At 39.8% G+C, this 14,514-nt stretch overlaps 2 protein-coding genes across 3 annotated transcripts in view; both read right to left on the bottom strand.

The window, feature by feature from the left end:
- prrt1 (proline-rich transmembrane protein 1) overlaps positions 1–1,732 on the bottom strand; it is a 16,339-nt gene extending 14,607 nt beyond the window's left edge. Inside the window, exon 1 of the mRNA XM_024298429.2 lies at positions 1,496–1,732. Coding sequence (XP_024154197.1) covers positions 1,496–1,514 — 19 coding nt within the window. The 5' untranslated portion in view covers positions 1,515–1,732. The remainder of the gene's footprint in view (positions 1–1,495) is intronic.
- A 132-nt stretch (positions 1,733–1,864) lies between these two features.
- Positions 1,865–14,514, bottom strand: part of skiv2l (SKI2 homolog, superkiller viralicidic activity 2-like) — a 35,485-nt gene continuing 22,835 nt past the window's right edge. Inside the window, exons 21-30 of one of the 2 annotated variants that reach the window (XM_024298329.2) lie at positions 13,986–14,045; positions 12,699–12,836; positions 12,514–12,618; positions 10,147–10,276; positions 9,935–10,061; positions 7,474–7,684; positions 5,913–6,023; positions 4,944–5,162; positions 4,567–4,707; positions 1,865–2,176 (exon numbers count right to left, since the gene is read on the bottom strand). In XM_024298329.2, coding sequence (XP_024154097.1) covers positions 1,976–2,176; positions 4,567–4,707; positions 4,944–5,162; positions 5,913–6,023; positions 7,474–7,684; positions 9,935–10,061; positions 10,147–10,276; positions 12,514–12,618; positions 12,699–12,836; positions 13,986–14,045 — 1,443 coding nt within the window. In that variant the 3' untranslated portion in view covers positions 1,865–1,975. Of the gene's footprint in view, positions 2,177–4,566; positions 4,708–4,943; positions 5,163–5,912; positions 6,024–7,473; positions 7,685–9,934; positions 10,062–10,146; positions 10,277–12,513; positions 12,619–12,698; positions 12,837–13,985; positions 14,118–14,514 lie in introns of both variants that reach the window. The other variant, XM_024298328.2, reaches the window with a different exon arrangement.

Below are 14,514 nucleotides of genomic sequence, written 5' to 3'. Positions count from 1 at the left end.
CTCAAAAATAGCCTAAAAAAGCCTAAATTAGCCAAAACAGCTAGCATGTAGCTGAAATATTAACTAAACTCAAAAATAGCCTAAAAAACGAAAAAAAGCCTAAATTAGCCAAAACAGCTAGCATGTAGCTACCATATTACCTAAACTCCAAAACAATCTAAAAAACAAATGCTTAAATTAGCCAAAACAGCTAGCATGTAGCTACAATATTAGCTAAACTCCAAAATATCCTAAAAAAACAAACAAAAAAGCTTAAATTAGCCAAAACGGCTAGCATGTAGCTACAATATTAGCTAAACTCCAAAACAATCTAAAAAACAAACGCTTAAATTAGCCAAAACAGCTAGCATCTAGCTACCATATTAGCTAAACTCCAAAATATCCTAAAAAACAAACAAAAAAGCTTAAATTAGCCAAAACAGCTAGCATGTAGCCACACTATTAGCTAAACTCCAAAATATCCTAAAAAACAAACCAAAAAAAGCTTAAATTAGCCAATAGAGCTAGCGTGAAAATATTAGCTTGAATTCAAAACAGCCTAATAAACTTATAGAAAGCCAAAACAGCTAGCATGTAGCTGAAATAAAACTCAAACTAAACTCAAAAATATCCTAAAAAAATCTTAATAAATGCTAAAACAGTCCAAAAAGCAGCAGAATGACAACTTTTAAAACTCTAAAACTGTATCTTTTTAACATAATTATGAATAATTAAAAGTCAGGAATATTATTCCAGAATAAATCAACTTAAACCTTAAATAACGTTCAATATTTTACCCTCCATAAAAATATATTTTGTCAAGAAGTTAAAAATAAGTGCAAAATAACATCATTAATAACAATAAAATCAAATGATCTGATAGAATTACCCGGAGGGCCGGATCTGGCCCCCGGGCCTTGACTTTGACACGTGTTAAATACAAATTATTCATTCCTGATCAGATTTTTCAATCCTTAAATACCATATTGCATTCCTAACAATTGTGTATTCAAATAATCATATTTCTCCAGCAAATGTTGGAGCAAAAACATCAACTTTGAAGCTTTAACAAAAACAGAAATTAGAGCTTCTTTAGTGACAATCATTAAAGCAAAGTTTGCTGTTTTAGATTTTTCTAGCTTTTAGATTTTGTCACACTCATTTTTTTAGATGTTTTTCACATTTTCAGCAGCTAAATTTTAGATTCAACCCATAAACTGAGAGATCTGCGCGCGTGGAGCGGATAAAAACCTCGTTTTGAGGGAGATGCGTGCGGGGAGAGGCGCGCGCGAACACCCACATCAAAGAGACGGACGTGGGCCTCGTGCGTAAAGATCAGAGAATTGTTGGTTTGGAAAGGAAAAACGGTGCGTAATCATGTCACTGTCAGCTGCTGTGAGGCCCTGCGGTGATCCCGTCCACGCAGCTCCCGCACTCCTCCACGAACGGCGCCGGAGGAGGCGACACAAAGCGGTGGAAACGCAGCTCGTCTGCCCGCAGCATCCCGCATCCTCACCGTGTTTCTCTGACGACATCCTCCGCGGTGTTCGGCGCTGCTTCAAATTCCTCCTTTCCTTTTCTTTATTTTATTTTCTCCCCGCACTTTTCAGTCCATCCTCGGGATGTCTTCACCTCAGAGAGGCCCTGGGTTTGGTGAGCGCGTGGAACCCCCGCTCTCCTCTCAGTCCGCGCGCGCACCGGTGCGGGAGCCTGCTGCTCTGACGACGCTCCTCCACGAACGCGCCGCTGTTCATTGAATTAATGAGACCCCGCGCTCTTAAAGCGACAGGCGCGTGCGCACGAAGACGCGCCAAGCTCCAACCAATCCTCACTTCTATCTCATTTTTACGCACAAAACCTAAAAAGAACTTGTGGAGCATTGTTTTTAAATAAAAAGTTTATTATTGTACAATAAATTACAGTTGATTTCATGTTTGGTCTCCATCACCCCCCACCCCCCATGCACCAGGACTGAAGCAGCATCCTCCTCCAGCCCTCAGTGGGTGTACAGGGAGGCTGTGAAGACGATGTCCCGGCGGATGGCCAGGGAGGCCTTCTCCATTTTGCTCCCCAGCACAGAGTCCCCCACGATGCGCGCCGCCTGCCGCACCTCCTTCAGGACCTCGTCCAGGCGCTGGATGCAGCGGACCACCGTGCCCTCCTGGATGTCCGTCAGCAGGGCGATCTCTGCAAACGGCTGCAACGCAAACACAGACGCTGGTTTCTCTGCGAGTCTTTCGTGGCATTAAAATACACATAATAAAAGTTAGTTTCACACTAGAATTTCAAGTAAAACTTGATTTATTGCTCTTTGGTTTTCCTTTATAGAAACTTTAGAGAACAAATCCTGCAGGTTTTGTGAAATATCCTTCATGCTTTGGTGCAATGCAGATGCTGCATCTTTATTTTACAGTCTCTGCTGATCGCAGCAGCTTTTAGAAGACAAACAGAGACGCGCTTTCCTGAATCACTCGGAGGTTTAACAGCAAATCTGGGGAATTAAGTCTCTAATCTGATGTCATCTTAGTTAAAATCTAGTTTTCTTTGCTGTCATTTTAAAATCTGCAAAAATATATTTTTGGTTACAATATGTGCAACAGTGATGTCAATCAATTCAAAAAAATAATCTGAATCTGACGACAATGTGTGGCTTTTGTACAAAAACATGCCAGAGAGAGCATGTTTCCTTCATTTTCTGAACTCTTTAGATGTATAAAGTGTTAACTTAAAGTACAAATTGTGCACAAAACACATCAACAGTAAGATAAGCAGAACTCTAAAGACTGTTATGTCTGCAGTATTACTCCAAGACAACAAAGATGCTGAGATAAGAAACAAACATTGTTTCTGCACTGTAAATGGTCCCGGTGAATACTCGATTCTGATTGGCTGCTGGGTGTGGATGCACACCTAAAAAGGAAGTTCCGGTCACAATCTTCTTCTCCTTCATCATCTGGTTAAAATCAAGCAGTAAAATGTGAACTTTCCCTGACCTCATCCTTTATTTAACCAATCGTGGTGATCAGCATTTATATCGCTTTCCTGCAGTCCACGCCCAGAGACGCGTTGTCGTGTTACCATGACGACGGGCCACATTACCTATAAAATAGTCCGCTTTTTGTGAAAAAAACGATCTTAACCTAAAAAAATAACTAGAATAAAGTACTAAAAATAGATTGATTTTTTTTTCTTAAGGGATAATGCCCAAAGAACTGTGCATTATCAGAGATTAATGCACGCCGTGGAAGACGGAACCGGCAGACGATGGTTGCTACGAGGAGTGTAATTAATTAGCGTTAACAAACTTGTAAGTTAACGTGTCAATGTTGACAGCCCTAGTAATAATACACACACATGTGAACATGTATTACATGCATTATTATACATATAGATATTATAGATGTTTTATCTTCTTCATGTTGACGATAACCAATAAGAAATTAATATTTGTCTTTTGATAAATGATCTACATTTGGACTGAAAACGTATTAATAACTTAAAATAAATTTTAATAACTGCATTATGTCAAAAATCATAAAATGAGTGGGATTTTACATGAGTTGCTTTCCTATATTGTCATTTTATTTGTTGAATCAAAATAGAATATGAATTATTTTGTGTGTATTTATAATAATCTGCAAATATGATGTCACAAATATAAACATAGTTTTCTTTATTTTTTTAGTCAATTTACGAATTAATGTCTTAAATATACGCATCTGTCTTTTTATTGTATTTCTTTTAATTTCTTGAACTAAACCAATAAATTAAAATCCAAAATGTATATGATTTATCATTTATTAAATAATTTGATTAATTTATTTTATTATGAAGGAAATTTTTAGCATTTTATTCATTAATTTATTATCTGTTTTTAAGTTTTGTGGTTCTGTGAAAACAGATTTTTAGGCGGCCGTGGTTCAGGGGTAGAGCGGTCGGCCTCTGATTGAAAGGTTGCAGGTTCAATTCCCGCCTTTTCCAGACCCTTGTTCCTTGTGGTTATAGGAGTAAGTGTGTGAGTGTAAAAGCTTCTACGAAAAGTAGTAAATTGATAAATAAGTATTCGCTAATTACTATTTTAATATATTTATTATTGAAATATATAAAATAAATAATGTTTATTTGAATTGAACTGGTTGGATACTGAATCCTGATTTTGTGAATTGAATCGTTTCTGTTTTTGACAGTGATGCAGGTCTTTATTTCAACTCTTTTAACCCACAATGGGATTGAAATAAATAAATATGCCATGAAGTACTTAAATAAGTTATTTTAATATTTTAATGCCACATTTATTTCAACATTTATTTATTGATTTTAACATTTATTTATTTATTGCCACTTTTAAATAATTAATGACACATTTATTTATTTGTTTAATGGTGTATATATTTCTTTCAATTTGGCTCTTTCCAGACTCCATAGATCGTGGAGGTTTTCCACAGATTGATTGATCTGGAGTTCAGGAGGATCTACTATACGTTCACTTTTCAAAATGTAGGAAATCTTCCTCCAACCATGAAACAGATTCTTTGCTATCAGATGAAGTCAGAGATAATGTATCTTTTGTGAAGTTCGAATCCTCACCATGCCTCTGGCCCAGCAGTACACCACCTCCGTCAGGCCGAACTTGAACTGCCCCACGAACTCCTCGGCCGTCTGCGGGATCCCGCATTGGCGCTGCAGCTCTCCGATTCGCCGAGCCACCGACAGGACCTGCTCGATGCTCTGGAGGAGAGGGAGGCGTTCAGACAGGAGGAGCGGCGCCCCGGTCGTACCGCCGGGGTGTTAACAGGACGTTTCAGTAACAAAGTGCCGCTCCGCGAGGAGAGCTGCTATTACAGAGAAGCTAGTCGGGTCATGACTAATTCAGGATTTTGGAAAGCTCTCTCCTGTTCGAGCAGCGCCGACAAACCGACGCCACGAACTGATTCACAAAGACGAGCTCGGACGATCCGCCTCACCTCCTTCAGCGAGCTGGTTAAATGCGGCTCCACCTGGGTGTTCTGGGTGAAGACCAGGCAGGACAGCAGGGCGGCGCTCTCCTCGGGCGCCAGCGGGCTCAGGACGTTCTCAAAAAGGAGCTCCGTCAGCAGCAGCTCGTGGCTGCTGATCTGGCAGGCCACCCGGCCCTTCAGCTGCACGGCGCCGCCGCCGTCGATGTACTGGAGGGACTGGAGGACCTGCGGACGGCGAGAAGGACCATCAGGTGGATCCAAGGCAGGTTGTGTATCCCACAGGTGCTACCCACCCCCGCCCTCACTGGTGAGCAGCTGCCACACCCCCTCACTTTACCCTCCTGCCTCCTGCATGTATCAAATTAATAAAAGCAGTATTTCTGTTGGTTTGTCTCCATAGCAACCATTTTATTTTTTAATCATCTGGGGTTGACGGACAGATCTATATCATTTTTAGAAGAATCGGCAAAAGTAAATTTTTGGATTTCCTTAGCAACTGAGTTTTCTCTTAACCACGCCCACTTTCTTAATATTTTAATACCATATGTCATGTCATTTTGTTAAGCTTGAGCCAGTTATTCGTGTATTACATGTTTATAATATTTAGGTAAAATTGTGTGAACAACAGGGGAACGCCACGTTAGCTAGCGAATCACGCTAACACCGTTCAAAATTTACAAACTTTATTCACAACATTTTTTCCCACGTAGCTTCCCACTGATGCTGGAGGAGTTACCTACATGGAGTTTCAATTCGTAGAAGGTAAATATTTACTTTAAAATTATTGTCTTCAAACTAAATCTGTATTTTTATTGATGATTTCACTAATTTTGTGGGTTTTCTGCCCAAACTTTTAAATACTTTCATAAGATCATGAATGTATTATTTACAAACAGACCAGGACAGAGCCTGACATCGATCTGGAGAGTGACGTAACGTCGTGTGGAACAGAACAATGGAACATCTGATCCACACCTTGATCCTCTGGTGGTATTCCGGCAGCAGAGTCAGAGACTGGTCTGACACCAGGAAGAGGAGCCGGTCCAGCTCCTCCTGGACGCTCATCCTCCCCTGAACCCGAGCGAACTGACACAAACACAAACACAAACACACAAACACAAACACTGCAGTTAAACTAGAGTCTACAAAGACCTTTGTCCTGGTTCTGAACCTGCAGAGAAGCTTCTGTTCTCTCATCACGATCAGCTTTAAGTCTCTATACAAACTCGGCTGCAGCAGCAAAACACAAAGGAACAGTTTACATCATAAAGCGCAGAATAAACTGTGATGTGAACGTCTGCAACGACACGAGAGAATAAATTAAAACGCTGATCGGACGGAAACTGATCTGGAAGAGGAACGAGACGCTGTCTGCCTCAGTGTGTGTGAGTACGTGTGCATGTGTGTGTGAGTACATGTGAACATGTGTGCATGTGTGTGAGTACCTGTGCACGTGTGTGTGAGTACGTGTGCACGTGTGTGCATGTGTGTGAGTACCTGTGCACGTGTGTGTGAGTACATGTGAACATGTGTGCATGTGTGTGAGTACCTGTGCACGTGTGTGTGAGTACATGTGAACATGTGTGCATGTGTGTGAGTACCTGTGCACGTGTTTGTGAGTACGTGTGCACGTGTGTGCATGTGTGTGAGTACCTGTGCACGTGTGTGTGAGTACGTGTGCACGTGTGTTCATGTGTGTGAGTACATGTGCACCTGTATGCATGTGTATAAGGATTTGTTTGTATGATGTGCGGTTGTGTGTACATGTGCACGTGTATGCATATGTTTTCGTGCGCGTGTGTGTGGGGGTGTTTGGGTGTGTGTGCATGTGTTTCATTACTGCATGTGTACGTTTATGCATGTGAGAGTGCATGTGTGTGTGTTTGTATGAGTGCGTGTGCATGTCTGTGCATGATACTGTGCGTGTGCATGTGTTTGCATGCGTGTGTGTGTTGTGTGCCTATGAGTGCATGTGCATGTGTGCGCGCTTGTGCACGTTTATGCATGTTTGAGTGCGTGTGTATGTTTGTATGAGTGCATGTGTGTGTTTGTTTCCTTGTGTGATCATGCACATGTGTGCATAAATGTGTGCGTGCATGTTTGTATGCATACGTGTGAGCGTTTGCATTGTGAGATGTGTGCACGTGTGTGTGGATGTGTGTACAAACTATGTGTCCATGTATTTGGGAAAATGTGAGTGCATGTGTGTTGAGTGTGCACATGCATTCGAGTGTGCATACGTGTGTGCACGTGCGTGTGCATACGTGTGTGTGCACGTGTCTCCTGTAGCTCAGATAACAGAAAACACGACTGAAGATTCAGGTTGTTTTCTCCTCTAAACTACAGTGACAGATTCCTGTTATTTCAGTGAAACTATAATAAAATCTTCATTAATTAGAATTTAAAAAGCATGAAAAGGAGGCCAGAGACTTACGTAAGGCTGTGATGCTAATGAGCTGCTGCATAGATTCAGGATTTCTGCTCAGTTTAAGAGCGTTTTAACTGAAACATTCATTCTGAGGGAGATCTGCAGCACCTGCTCTGAGAAGGTGGGCGAGTGGACGCAGGTGAAGCCCTTCAGGCTGTCCTGCAGCATGCGCAGCCTCATGCAGCCCTCCACCACGTCCACGCTCTTCAGCTGCAGGTCGTTGACGGGGTCCAGGGTCGCCACGCCGCCGGGGTTGGCCTCGGCCAGTCGCAGCAGCTCCTGCGTTGCCGTGGAGATGGCCTGGCCTGGAGGCTCGTGCCTGAAGAGGAACGGGAAGATCTTGTTCTGTTGCTGCGTCACTTATCGTTCAGGGGATTAAACTAGATTTTTTTTTAAATCACATTTTTATTCTGTTTCTATTAACCACTAAACTAGAACTTCTGTGTTTTTTAATGACAAAGATTCACTAATAATTTCTGTATTTTACTAAATTTAACACAACCTTCAGGGGAAAACTGGTTCATCAGGATTGTTAGTCTTCCTTCTCTGTTAGGAGAGAGTCAGGTGATTTGGAGATGCATATTTTAAAAGCTCTATAAATATTCCACCTCGTCAGGCATCAACAATTAACGAATCCAGAGGCTCAAAAATGCTTAAATAATAAATGTAACGAAACAAAAAACAAAAAAAGATGAAGAGGTTTTAATGTAAAGGCTCAGTGATGTTGATTCTAAGTACGTTTAACTATCATTTGTTACCTGATCCTGCTTTAACTCAACATGACCCACACTAAGGTCAGCTCTCTCCTGATTGGCTGGCTGATCAGATCAAAGCCACACCCTCTTTTTGTTGAGCTGTTTTGATAAATTTGTACCTTAAAAGGAGATTTGGTGGTTTTAAAACCGGTCTCAGCTGTGCTTCTGTCCAAAATAAAAAAAAACAAACTGCATCCACTGCAGGAGGTATAAACCATCTCTACGTTATTAAAACACTCTTGAGCCTTGGTGTTATACTGCCCCCCTGTGGTGTGTTTTGTTATGACCGTAAAGTTCATTTTAGGAGACGGAACAGACAAAAAAATCTAATAATATTTGCCTAAAACTGGAGGAAAAAGTTTTGAAGAGGCTCATCTGGACTAGAATCTTAAGACAAATTAAAAATATGTTTAAATTTGGGCCGGGATTAAATTAAAAAAAATTAATTGCAAATCTAATAGAAATTAACTACGATTAATGTAATTTTTTTTAAGTTAGAGTATTTAACAGCCACTTATTATCTGCAAATAATCCTAATGTGAAATCACAAGCAAAATTGTACATTTAGAACATTTATTACATGTATTTTCAATTTAAAAGACTGCCTGTTTGCTTATTTGATATCATTGTAATCAGTATAACCTCCCCGATGTGACACTACCTTTATTTAGTCATTTTATTCAAACTCTAGACATAAAATCATGTAAAAACAGAAAATTCAGTCTGGAAAATGGGATTCATTTTGCTGTGGAAACCCCAGAAATGTTTAATAAACTGTTTTTACAACATAGAATGAAAGTTTGATGTGTAATTTTATAAAAACAAGAAGAATAAAATGAATAAAAAAAAAAAATCCAGGGTAAAGTCACACCAGGCCGCCCAAAAATAAGAGTTTCTCACTGCTGTCTATCTGACTTTTCTCCTGGAATTCTGTTTCCTTTCAGCTTTTTTTCAAACATTTTATTTATTGTGTTTGTGAAAAATAATAAAACAATTCTTTTGGGAGAATTTCATCAGATTGATGTTAGTTCTCCGCCTTATTTATTAAAATAAAAGATCGCTTTTGTCCAAAAACTACAAATAAATGCCATATTATCTCTTTAATTTAAGAAAATCTCAATGACGGAATATAAAAATATATGAGTTTTATTACGCTGATCTCACAGCTGCACGGGAGGACGCCTGAGTGCGATTAAAAGTATTAAAGTAATTATGTTTTATTAATCAGTCCTAAAAAACACTTGAACACTTCACAGATTCAATGTTCCACTCCAATGAAGCATATATAATTAACCTTAATTATAATTTTGGCAAAATATTATATTTATAAGAAAAAATGGTCAGAAAAAAAATCACTTTTTAAATAATTTTAAGGAAACAGATCTTAAATTATATCTCACCTCTATAGAAAAATTAAAAATATGTAATATTTTTTTCCTTTTGTTGACTATGTATGTTTTATATTGTTCATTCTGTTTTGTTTGTCTTTGGAATTTCTTTGAGTATTGCACTAAATAGAAAAACATTTTTGAATACTTCACCAATCGTCTTGCTGTATGTTGTTATACTGCCCCCTTGTGGTGTGTTTCACTTATGATTTCTTAAAGTTCAGAAAGTGTCATTCTAGGAGCTGGAGCAAAGTCATATTAAGAAACACAAAAAATGTAAAAATATTTGCCTAAAATTGGAGGAAATAGTTTTCAAAAGGCTCATCTGGACTTGAAGCTGAAGACATTCGTCTTCAGCTTCAAGTCCAGATGAGCCTTTTGAAAACTATTTTTAAATAAAAAAGCAGATAAACGGTGTTCCCACACCTGAAGCGAGGCTGTTGCCTCTTGTTGTAGTTATCTATGATCCGGTCCGGAATCACTTTCAGGGTTTTCACAGTGATGGCCGAGATGTCCTGCAGCTTCAGCTTCTGCACCGTGTGGCTGCAGGGCCCTGAAAGTGATGGGAAAACCAGGATCTGGAGATAAAGCACTTCAATACTCCACAGGATGAGACAGGAGTTAAAGCGGCGAGCCACCTTCAGGGATGAACAGAGCCGTGTTGAACAGGTGTGGGTGAGCGGCGCCGGCTTCTCCTTTTCCGTCCTCGTTGCCTTTCTCACAGATGATCAACGTTGTGAACGTGCGGTTCACGGCGTCACTGGACACCTGGCAGAGATGTCAGGTGAGGAAACAGGTAATGCAGAGTGGACCAATCAGAAGTTTGTTTCCATTGACTGTACAAGAGAACTGGACTGAACGTTCCAAACAGAATATGTTCAAAAATGTTCCTGTTGTTATTAAAACTGACCAATCAGATGCCTCAATAAAAGTAGGTGGAGCTTATTAGTCCCCACGTTCAACAGATTTGGTATAGCCCGCTTACAAGTGGTAGGGGCGTGGCCTTCTAACAAGCTCACAACTGATTGTTCACAGTAGTTGGCATAGAAACGATGACTCAAACGGGTGATGTTTCACTTAAAAAAAAAAAAAAAAAAAACTGCGCCCACCACAGAACAGTTTAAATCATTAGATTAACTGTGAAGTCTCAATCGCACAAAAATGGCGACTGAATTGACTTGATGTTGTTGGAGCCAGAGGTACACCATTTTATAGGGGGGGGGTCACACTCACTCAGCTCTTTCCTGATTGGCTGACTAATCAGATGAAAGCCACACCCACTTGTTATTACTCTTTTTTTCATGTTTTTTTTTTTTTTTTTTTTTTTACAAATTTATGCCTAAAAAAGTAACTTAGACCATTTTAAAACTGGCCACAGCTGTGTTTTAGTCCAAAAGAAAAACCAAACTGCATCCACTGCAGAGCGGTACAAACCATTAGATTAACTGTGAAGCCTCAATCGCACAAAAATAGCGACTGAATTGACTTGATGTTGTTGGAGCCAGAGGTACACCATTTTATAGGGGGGGGCGTCACACTCACTCAGCTCTTTCCTGATTGGCTGGCTAATAGCCACACCCTCTTTTCGCCAAACTTTTTTAAATGATTTTTGTGGACCGTTTTTAACACATTTATACCTTAAAAGGAGCTTTAGTGATTTTAAAACCGGTCAAAAATGTGTTTCTGTCCAAAAAAGAAAAACTGCTGAACATTATAAACCATTAGACTAACTTAGTGAGGTCTGCGTTGCAAAAAAAAGCAACTGAAATCACTTTATTTTGTTGGAGCTAGAAGTAAACAATTTTCTATTGGGGGGGGGGTTGATAACACTCAGTCCAGTTCTCAGATACAGACAACCCATCAAAGAAATCAGTTCTTTGGTCATTTAATTTTGTTTATAGATTTGAATAACAACCAAATACTGCCAACATTTTTTATGTAGACTCACTTGTTGAACATTTAATATGTGAAGAAGGTAGAGAGTGAATTTATTCTATTTGACCTTTTTCAAAGATGGTTTTCCGTTTATTGTTTGCCTGATTTCATTTAAAAATACTGCGGGACATTTGCGTGGGAATTCTATTTTTGATGAAGGATGCCATGCTGGGGTTACCATGATGTCAACAGACAAGATGTGGACTTAGAACAAGCTCACTCAGGATTGGCGACTGTAGTTGCCATAGAAACGTGACTCAGACCGACTCCGACCAATCACTGCCGTCCGATTCCAAGACGGCGACGTTCGCATTGTGGAAAAATGGCGACTGAATTGTCTTCAGTTCAGTGGAGCTGGAGGTAAGGCATTTTCTATGGGTGACATCACACCTGCTAAGTCCAGTTCTCTATATACAGTCAATGGTTTCTATGGAAAATGCACCAATCAAGAGTGAGGTTGTTGGAAGGCCACGCCCCTACCAATTAAAAGCGGACAGCACGAAATCTGTCAAACGTCTTTTTCCTGTTGTAAGTTGTTAATTTATAATTTAACTCTCTAACTGAAAGCTCTAATTTTAGACGTTTCTTTATTTTTATAAAATATTATGCAACAAAACTAAAGACGAAATTTCATTTTTTGGCAGAATCCTTGTCTGTAAATTTGATGTAAAGCTGGAAACACAAGTTAAATATTCTGTTTTTTTAATGTCAAAAATGATATTTGTGTTTTGATAAATTCATCCTAAACAGAACTTTTAGATTCTGGAACTTCTCAAACACCAAAGTGTTCTTGAACGCGTCTTTTATTTACCTGCTTCATCTCACCTGGATTCATGTTTCAAAAATATTACATTTTGAAACATAAATTCTCAATAAAATCTCTTATTTCTGCATCATTTATCTATAATTTTCATTTATTTAACTTTTTTTTGTTTATTTATTTTGTTTTAAGGTAAAAAAATAATAAAAACGTTATACTTTGACATTACAACCAGTTGAACTATTTTCAGAGTTTGTATTTCCTGTTTTTCATGCTACAAACTACTCGAGTACTAAATCCTCCGTCCTACCTGCAGGATCACCCCCAACGCGTTCAGATGCTGTTTGTTGTTGACCACCAGCACCCGGCCCACGGACAGCGCCTTCAGGCCGTTCACCGACTCCACGATGGCTTTCTGACGTTCAATAAACAGGAGGGACGTTTCAGAGGAGATTCAAACGGCGGTTCAGACCCCGGCGAGGTCGTGCTCGGCACCTGGAGGGACTCGTTGGTGACTCGCAGCTCCGTCACGGTGTGATAGTACGGCAGCAAGTCGGACAGCTGTCCGTCCGTGTCCAGAGGAGGCAAGGAGGACAACGTCTGCTTCAGCTGGCTGATCCTCTTCTCGTGTTCCTACGGAGAGAAGACAGAAAATGATGTTTTTCAAAGAGCTGGATCGATTTAAGATCATTAATGTTTTTTATTTTGTCCTGCGGCAGTTCTGGACCGAATTACAAAAATGACACCCCCGCCACATACTTGAGCGTGCACCTGGCACCAGGGAATGAACTTTGGACATCGTGAACGAGCTCCTCCCCCAATGAAGTGTGATGTCATCAGAGCGGGGGAAACCATCCAAATAAATGAAATAATCTCTAAAATAATATTAAAATCCACTAATGAAGTCCAAACATGCGCGTCAGGGATACCCAAAGGAAAGTTTTGATATTATTATGGGATGGCCACAAGACCTACGCTTGGCGGCCATTTTGTGGCAAAGTGTATCAAAAAAAAGAAAGCTTTATGATCTTCACGAAGTTTCACACAAACGCCTCCAGGTTACATCTACAACCAAAGTTTTGTCAACCTTTGACCTCAGTAAGAGGCCGCCATCTTGAGCTTAAACATAAAATCACCTTTAGCGCCCTTTAACAAATTGAAACTCCTTCTAAGGATTTCGATCTATCCCCTCCTAACTCCTCGAGCATCACTGGGAAGCTCCCTAAAAATGTTGGAAATAAAGTTTGTAAACGGCGTTATCGCTAGCAAAAGTTGCAAAAATTTAATACAGGACTCGTTTGCTCATGTTTAACAAAACGATATAACACACGGTATGACTATATTAGGAATGTGGGCATGGCTAACAAAAAAACTTCAGTTGCTAAGGAAATACAAAACTTTACTTTTGCGGATTCTTCTAAAAATTACGTTTATTTGTTCGTCAGCCTCATACGACCAAAAACTAAAATGGTTGCTATGGGGATGAAACCAACAGAAAAGCCGCCATTTTGAAAAAAAGTATTTTTGTAAATGAATTAGTCACTTGTAGTTCTGATCAGGGTGGGAGGGGCAAAAGCGGAGAACAAGGGAAGGGTAATATAATGCCAATAGCTGCAATAATTCAAGATGTTATTTTGGAAATGGATATAATGAAGAGAAATAAATGCACACCTCCTGCAAAGATGTGACAATGGTGTGAAAATAGAGTTTTTCTGAGAAGATCTCCTCCTCTTAGAATTCAGTTTTAACCAGATTCATCGTATTCGGTCGATCAGGAGTTACCTGAGCGTTCCTGTGGCTCTCAGAAAAGCTCCTCTTCATCATGTCCGTCACTCTGAGCGCCTCCACCCGCAGCAGGTTGAGGATCATGGTGTAGGTCAGTCTGAACTGTGACTGAAGAAGAGTCGGCTTTCCCTGGAGCAGGAAAAAAGTTGTTAGAAATGTTCCTGTACATGAAAACACCAAATCCAGCAGAGAAGATCCAGATTCTTGCATTCCAACTTTAATTGTCGATTAATCCATCAAAGTTTGGATCCAGGATAAGTTTTGGTTTATCAAACATGTCATTCTCTGATGTTGATGGACTTAAAAACAATATCTTGCGAGCATTTAACAAACTCTGGGCTTTCATTTCAGCCGTTTGTACTTCTGCTGAAGGCCTTTATCTGTCAGAAGAACTCTAGAACTTCTGGAGCTGCAGACGAACATCGGGGTGAAAGATTGATTTTCTTTATGTGAAAACAAAGATAGAGGCGATGATTTAGAGGGAAGGTCTTCTCAACACATGCTAAAGTCACAGACATCCTGACCA

The sequence above is a fragment of the Oryzias melastigma genome, linkage group LG11 (genome assembly GCF_002922805.2).
Source record: "Oryzias melastigma strain HK-1 linkage group LG11, ASM292280v2, whole genome shotgun sequence".
Classification (NCBI taxonomy): Eukaryota; Metazoa; Chordata; class Actinopteri; order Beloniformes; family Adrianichthyidae; genus Oryzias; species Oryzias melastigma.
This window is presented reverse-complemented; position numbering and strand designations above follow the sequence as displayed.